A 7,920-nucleotide genomic window follows, 5' to 3' on the forward strand; every position below is an offset into this window, starting at 1 on the left:
GGTGCCTGCCCAACTCCCGGCTTCGTCTTCCTGAAGCCCTTCTCCCCCTGTTTGTGGCTGAGTCCCTGCCCCTGGCGGGGTCCCTCCCCAGACCCAGGGTGAGACCCAGGGCTGTGGCTCATCTGGACCTGTTCTCCACGCTCCTCCCAGACCTGGTGCCCCCACCCGCCGATGGCACCTCTAGGGAGGGCCTCGCTGCCCCACCCCGGAGGCCGCGCTCCAGGAAGGTGTCCTGCCCCCTCACCCGGAGCAACGGTGACCTGGTAAGTGAGGATGTGACAGGAACTGGCTGGGAGTGGCCTGGGTGGTTCTTGGCCTCCACTTCTAGCCCCCACCCCTGTCCTTCCAGTCTCGGCCCCTGAGCCCCTCCCCACTGGGCTCCTCCGCCCCCAGCATCACCTCGGAGCGGCCCGGCTCCTCCTCCCAGACAGGACACGGTACGTGGGGCAGCTCTGGCCCCCCAGCCTCGGGTACCCTGTCTCTGGTCTGGGCGGTAGCTGGCGGCTGTGGCAGGGTGGGTCGTCAGGGCCTGTGCGCATCCATGTGACCGGTTTCTTCCTCGCCACCCCAGGAGTCTCCCGGGGCCCAAGCCCTGTGGTCCTCGGCTCCCAGGATGCCCTGCCTGTGGCCACAGCCTTCACGGAGTACGTCCACGCCTACTTCCGTGGCCACAGCCCCAGGTGTGACAAGGTCGGGAAGGATACAGGGAGGGCTCCAAGGCTGGTGTCTGGGTCTCAAAGGAAGTAGCAGACACAATTCTCAGCCTTGGAGGGCAGTGGGAGCCCCAGAGGGCGTTAGAGCAGGGCTTGGGGCTCCCCAAGGCCACTGTGCCACCAGGCTGAGAGGACCAGAAGCCGTGCCCAGTCAGGGGCAGGTGGGGTGAGCTGGGAAGCCAGAGCCTGGCCCGACGTCCCTGGGTGGATCAGCAGGAAAGACCTTCCTGTCACACCACAAGGAGGAGGAAAGTGTTTGACCCAAGCCCAGGCTGAGGACCGCTGCACCGCGCAGCCATTGTGGCTTGAGGTCTTGGTCTAGGAGGAAAGCAAACGGGAGGGGCCTTCTTTCTCCCTCAGTCCTGGGTGGCTTCTTCTCGTCCAGGCAGGGGTGACAGGGCTGCAGGCTTGATTAGGGTCTTGCTGGATTGGGGACTGGGAACCCCCAGCTGTGGTGGACTCAGGGGCCGGGGATAGGGCTCCAAGCAGAGCCCTGAGCCACCACGTCCCCCACTCCCCAGCTGCCTGGCTCGAGTCACTGGGGAGCTGACCATGACCTTTCCTGCTGGTATCATGCGAGTGTTCAACGGGACCCCACCCCCACCCGTCCTCAGCTTCAGGCTCGTGCACACGGCCCCCATCGAGCACTTCCAGCCCAGTGCTGACCTGCTCTTCAGGTACTGGGCACGCCCAGTGGGAAGGGGCCTTACACTGGGGGGTCAGCGGCTCCCGAGCTCTGAATTTCTACTCTGCCTCTTGGGATTTGCTGTGTGGCCTGGGATAAGCTGCTTGCCCTCTCTGAACCTTGCCTTCCTTGACTCCTCTAGTGTCCTCACCTCCAGCCCAAGTAGGGCTTTCCTGGGCCGAGGGTGGGACAAGAAATCACGTCTTTAGGGAGCCGCTGGCATAGAAGAAAGCCCTGGGAGGGCATTTCCTGAGGGCTGGGGGTGATGAGTCCCTGTCTGCACAGTGACCCCTCCCAGAGCGACCCGGACACCAAAGACTTCTGGCTCAATATGGCAGCTCTGACCGAGGCCCTGCAGCGCCAGGCGGAGCAGAACCCCACGGCCTCCTACTACAACGTGGTGCTGCTGCGATACCAGGTGGGCCCGGAGCCGGGGTGGGGCCTCGCCGCGCCCTGGGGGGCCTTCCCCCATTGGTGCAGATGGTACAATTATGCAAATTGGAAGAGGCCCCGCCCCAAACCTTGGGCTTGCACTTGTCTGGCCGATTTTGTTAAAATGAGGTGCTCGCCTGCCCTCTGCTGGACACATAGTGTAATACACTAAATTCTCCTGCACTGGCCTGGGGTCCTTGGAAGATATGTGTGTGGCGCTGTCAGCGTGGTGGAATGATGGGTGGCGAGGCAAGGTCACGGGGTGGCAGGACATAAACCCGAGCTGTGTCTCTCTTGCTTTTGTCCCCCCAGTTCTCCCGCCCCGGCCCCCAGTCCCTGCCTCTGCAGCTGAGCGTCCACTGGCAGTGCGCGGCCTCGCTCACCCAGGTCTCGGTGGAGTACAGCTACCGCGCTGGGGCCACCGCCGTGTCCACGCCGCTCACCAACGTCCAGATCCTGCTGCCCGTGGGGGAGCCTGTGACCAATGTCCGCCTGCAGCCTGCTGCCACCTGGTACGAGGCCGACCGACGCCCAGCCCAGCCCTGCCCTCCCCTGCCGTCCTCTCCCACGTGGGGACCTGTATAGCTCCCAGGGTTGTGGCAGCCAAAGGTCCAGCCAAGGCTGGACCCCTGACGGCGCCTACCTTGCTTAGAACTGGGGATGATTTAGATAATTTTGGAGCCGGGTACAGTGGCACCCACCTGCGGTCCCAGCTATGTGGAGGCTGAGACAGGAGGCTGGCTTGAGCTCAGGAGTTTGAGCCCAGCCTGGGCCACACCAGAGATCCCATCTCAAAAAGAAATTCAGCGGCAGAGCCCGCGCCTCCTATGCGCGGGGCCCTGGGGTCCACCCCAGCACCGCCAACAAACAACAAAACAGTTAACTTAAAAACTAATGATTTCTGAGGGAGCTTCCTCCACAGCAGCCGTGAGCAGGCCTCTGCCGGGCGGTCCTGGTCCCTCAGCAGCCCCAGGTGTGGCCTCTCACCTCCCCACTTATGGAGGGGGAGACAGGCACCGGAGGCTCCTTGGCTTGTCTGAGGCCACACCAAAACCGGACTGTCCACCCATTCCTGGTGCAGCCGCCAGTCTGGCCTGCCACCACTTTTAAAATTTATTATTTTTATTTTTATTTTTTTGCCGTGCTGGGGTTGGAACCCAGGGCCCCAGGCACACGGTGGGCGCTCTACCCCTGAGCCGAGGCCCGGGCCCACCTTCGTTTTGTGCAAAAGGCGGAACCTGCTGTGCAGGAGGATTGGATGCGCCTTTTCAAAGTGCTGTCGGGCATCAGCCGCTCCATGCCCACCCCTTTTACAGATGGGGAAGGCTGGGAAGTGGGTCTGTGGGGGTCACGCAGGGGACCAGGAAGTGGCCAAACTGTGCCCACAGGCTTCTAGCATCTTCTCTGGTGAAGACCTGACCAAACTTCTCTCACTGCCAGGAGCCTGGAGGAGAAGCGGTTCATGTGGAAGCTTCCAGATGTGTCTGAGGCAGCAGGTGAGTTATGGGTGTGCATGAAGGACGGGGAGAGCTCAGGTGGGAGGCGCTTATTCAGACTAGGGAGAATGCTGGTGGTGAGAAGTGGGCTTGAAAAATGTGGGAGAAGAAGACAGTCCAGGGGGGTGGGCATGGCAGATGCAAAGACCCTGTGGTAGGACTGCTGTGTCAACCAGCGGGGCCAGAAGAAAAGGGTGCATGGGTGCAAGAGGAGGTGGGCGGGGCAGATGAGCCACAGAGCAAAGGGTTTCTAGCGCAGGGACGGTGGGACAGCGCTGGGCGGGGGCGCAACTCACCTCAGGCCTCCCTAGGCTCTGGCCACCTCTCTGCCAGCTGGGAGCCCCTGTCTGGGCCCAGCACGCCCAGCCCTGTGGCCGCACAGTTCACCAGCGAGGGGGCCACTCTGTCGGGCGTGGACCTGGAACTAGTGGGCAACGGCTACCGCATGTCGCTGGTGAAGAGGAGGTTCGCCACAGGTAGGGTCACCTGCCACCAGGCACTGGAGCTGGGCCCTGTCACCTGCTTCTGCCCGGCTGCTGGGAGGAATTTGGCAGGAGGGGGCGTTTGAAGGTTTGGGAGCCAGGAGACCCCAAATTGGGGAAGTAGGTTGGGGGGTCAGGGCCCCAAAGGAAGAAGTCAAGGTCGAAGCAGGGCTGGGGTCTGGCTCAGGGGCCGGGGGCTGCCCAGCAGGCCTGGGGTCCCGGTCCCCCCAGCACTGCAAGTAAAGAGGGAGAAACAGGGGCCGGGTTGGCCCCCCGGGCGTCCTTGGAAGGACCCAGGGCAGGGAACCAGATCCCGCCCCCACCCCCACTCCCGCCCCACAAGGGGCTGCTGGGACCCGAGGCAGAGACCATGGGAACGTTGGACGGGGGGACGCCGAGGGAACCGGAAAGTCAGGGCCCTCCTCACTGTCCCCACTGCCACAGGGATGTACCTGGTGAGCTGCTGAGCTGGGACCGAGGTGCTCACTCACCCCCCGCCCTCCTGCTGGGAGCCGGGCCGCTGTCGCCCCCATGAGGCCAGACTCTGGAGAGGAGCCCCGCGCCAGCCCGGCTGAGCCGAGACCGGCCTCCTCCCGCCAACGCCCCAGGTCCTGGCCTTTTAACGTTCTTCGAATAAACACTTTATTTTCTAACAAAATAAAAAAGGAGACCTTATCCTGCTCCAGAGTGTCTCCTTCATACAGTCGGAGTGGAGAGGGGCAGAGCTGCATGGGTGCCGCCTGGTGTTTCTAGGGTATCTCGCCCCACCCCTTGCACTTTGCTTATCCTATAAGCTTTCGAGGGACAAAAGCCAGACCCAGGGCCCACGGGCTCAGAACTGGGCTAGTGGGAGGGACAAGGACTACAGGAGCCCAGACTGGGGCACCCAGAGCTCTTCCCAAGGAGGTAAGAAAATGTCCTAGGGAGGGGCATCATAAATGGGGCTTTGACGTTTGAGTAGGAGTTTAAAAGATGGGCGGGGCACCCCAGGCAGAGTTTGAGCTCCACGAGAAAGCAATTTTTAGTCAATACATGAACATTAAATGATCTCTGGGGTGGGCCAGGCAGGGGGCGCAGCTGTGAGCAAGACAAAGTTCTTGGAAGCTGAAAGACTTGGGAGCAGGGGCCTGGGTCCAGAGCCGACGCGGCCATCACTGACTTTGAATGAGCCGCTTGAGCCTAGGTGTCTTCATCTGCAGCCCCCTTGATGGTGGCCACAGGGAAGCTGCGCACACAGAGTGCCAGGACAGGGGAGGAGCAGAGTGGCCTGGTGGGGCCGGGGTAGACGTGGTAACGGACAGTGCCGGGGAGCAGGTCTGAGCTCAGCAGATGGTCCTGGGTCCTGACAGGCACCTGGGGACCGTCACTCAGTCTGACCCTGAGGGATCCTACAACCTGAGAGGAACCAAGCCTGCACCAAATGGAGTTTCAGAAACAGGAAACAGGAAGCAGGATGTGGCTTGAGACTTGCCCTGCACTTTTTGATCCTCCCTCCTTGTCTGAAGAGGAGGGGGATGGCTGGCTATGCCAGGGAGGGGAGGCGCTTCCCCATCTTGCAAGCTCCTACTCACACCTCAAAACCCTGGTGATAATATCCCCTCCCGTCCTCCTGTCCTCGGTTTCTCCATATGTTAAAAAAAGGGGGAGCCCTGTAGCTGGGGGGAACGTCCTCAGGGCACCTTCCTGACTTCACAGTGGGTTGGGGGGAGGGGAGGGAGCCATAGCCCCACAGAAGGTCAAAGCCGATGGCAGTGTCCCCACCATCCATGTGTGTGCAGGGCTGGTGCCTTGGTCCCCCCAGAGAGTCTTGTGTGGCCATGGGGCTGATGGTGTGGGTGACATCTGCAAGCCCGGAGCTGCTGTCTGAATGCCACCATCTGCTGCCACCTCCAACACACTGGCTTATCTAGGCTTGGGTTCCGGCCCATCTGATAAGCGGCAGGAACATGGTACCTCATGCTGCCTTGAATTTGTTTTCCTGGGTCCTGAGTGAGGCCGGGCACCTTTTAAAACACAGGAGGCATTTTTCTTGGGAGTGACCGCCTAACTGCCCTGCCCTGCTTGTGTGACACGCGCCTATCTCAGGAGGGTGCGTCCCAACAGAGCGGGCAGGGACCCATTAAACTGGCCAACCCCAGAGGGCGTGGTGTCATTCAGCTTTTTAAGATTCTCTGGTCTCCCCAGTTTGGGTGGCTCCCAATCTCTGCTCTGCCACAGTGACCAGTCGCACAGTGCTCCGTCAAGTGGGCTTGTGTGTGCGTGTTTCGACTGAGGTGAGCCAGGCCTGCGTCACACACCTGTGATCCCAGCGACTTAGGGAGCTGAGGCAAGAGGGTCCCGACTCCAGGTCAGCCCCGTCAACCTGGGGAGACCCTGTCTCAGAATTGAGAACATTTTTAAAAGGGCTGGAGATGTGGCTCAGTGGCGGACTGCCCCCAGGCTCCATCCCCGAACTAAAAATAAACAAATAAATGTGAAATTCACACAACAGAAAATTGACCGTGAACTTGCCCCGCAGTGCTCAGGACATTCAAAATGTAGGGCTTCCGTCTCCCTCTGGGACATGTTCATCTCCCCAAAGGAGACCCCCACCGCATTGGCAGGCCCCTGAGTCTTGTCTCTGGACTCGTCTGTTCTGGACGTCTCATGTCAAGGGAGTCACACCCTTGTGGCCTTTTGGGCCTGGTTTTTGTCACACAGCATCATGATTTCAAGTTTCATCGTTGTTGTGGCCTGGTCCTTTTACAGCTGAGTGACCTTCCCCTATGTGGATGGACCAGTTCCTTTATCCCTCCGCCCTGAGATGGACACACTGGTCCTTCGGTCCCCTAGCCACTGTAAATGGTGCTGCCCTGACCGTGTGCACAAGGATCTGCTGGAACACCTGTTTTGGATTCACCTGGAATTGCCACTGGGAGCATGTGGACTCTCACGGGGGAGAGACGACCTACCCCATCTCTCTTTTTCATCTTTGTTTTTTTTTTTTTTTTGAGCCCAGGAGCGGTTAACCACTGGGTCACACCCCCAGCCCTTTTTATTTTGCTGAAGAGTCTTGCTAAGTTGCTGAGGCTGGCTTTGAACTTGGGATCCTCCTGCCTCAGCCTCCAGAGCCGCTGGGATTCCCGGCATGCCTCACCAGGGCAGGCTACTCACTCCCTGCTTTTGATTCCAGATCTCTGACCTTTGTGTCCAGGGTCCCCTGGACGCACCTGTTTGGAAGAACCAGGATTTGGGTGTCTACCCTAGAGGCAGCAGGGGACAGGGTTCTGAGGACTCAGCGGGCTTCCTCTACTTACAGTGGTTCTGCACGTTTCCGGGGCAACCCAGGAAAGGGTGGGGAATGGGCAGGGACCTCCCACAGGAAAGAATATGACAGGTCCTTCCTGGGGCCCCATGGGGTGTCCATAAGCTCCTAACCAAAGTCCAAGTGTTTATCTCAGCAAGGAAGGTGTGTATCTGGAGCCCCTGATGTCCTGGGGCCCCTATGGGGCAGCCACAGGAGACACCATCTCTCTTTGCAATCACTTTGCGCCAAGCAGAGTTCACTCCCCAGAGCTGTCCCAGCTCTGTCCCAGCTCTGCCCCAGCCAGGCCCCTCACCCTTCCTCTCAGGAAGCAATGGAGATGGGAGGACGCAGGATGAATGGAGCCTACATACACCTGGACCCTCACCCCACAGGTCCTGATCCCAACATTCCAAGCCTAGAAACTTCTATAGACCCTGGAGGCAGCAGGGGACAGAGTTCAAATCCTCCCCAAACCCAGCCCCGTCCCCCCAATCCCAAATCTGACTTTCCACTTCCAGAACCTTTTTGAATGTCAAGCCCAAAACCTCCGGAAGTCCGGGGGAGGAGGTGCGAGGGACAGGTTTCTGGGGCTTCTGGAAGCTTCCAACCCACTGCAGAGACCCTGGAGCCCTGGATCCAGCCTGCCTCCCAGCTCATCATTTCTTCATTGAGCACACGTTGGGCCAGCGCTGCGCGGGGCCCTGAGCCAAGGGACTGCGCAGCGCGGCGGCCACCTCCAGCCGCGGGGAGCCCCCTCCCTGGCGCGCCGGACCCAGGTGGGCTCCAGGGCCCGGGAGGAGCGGAGAGGCCCCGAGCGTCCGGCGCT

General features: G+C 60.5%; 1 protein-coding gene across 1 annotated transcript in view; it reads left to right on the forward strand.

The window, feature by feature from the left end:
• The window catches only part of Fcho1 (FCH and mu domain containing endocytic adaptor 1), a 10,925-nt gene extending 6,442 nt beyond the window's left edge, over nt 1-4,483 (forward strand). The window contains exons 12-20 of the mRNA XM_048795363.1: nt 71-263; nt 350-437; nt 572-680; nt 1,235-1,390; nt 1,684-1,816; nt 2,143-2,342; nt 3,271-3,326; nt 3,638-3,802; nt 4,253-4,483. Of these exons, the coding sequence (XP_048651320.1) occupies nt 71-263; nt 350-437; nt 572-680; nt 1,235-1,390; nt 1,684-1,816; nt 2,143-2,342; nt 3,271-3,326; nt 3,638-3,802; nt 4,253-4,275 (1,123 nt within the window). The 3' untranslated portion in view covers nt 4,276-4,483. The remainder of the gene's footprint in view (nt 1-70; nt 264-349; nt 438-571; nt 681-1,234; nt 1,391-1,683; nt 1,817-2,142; nt 2,343-3,270; nt 3,327-3,637; nt 3,803-4,252) is intronic.
• The last annotated feature ends 3,437 nt before the right edge of the window (nt 4,484-7,920 follow it).

Source organism: Marmota marmota, unplaced genomic scaffold (assembly GCF_001458135.2).
Source record: "Marmota marmota marmota unplaced genomic scaffold, marMar, whole genome shotgun sequence".
Lineage (NCBI taxonomy): Eukaryota > Metazoa > Chordata > Mammalia > Rodentia > Sciuridae > Marmota > Marmota marmota.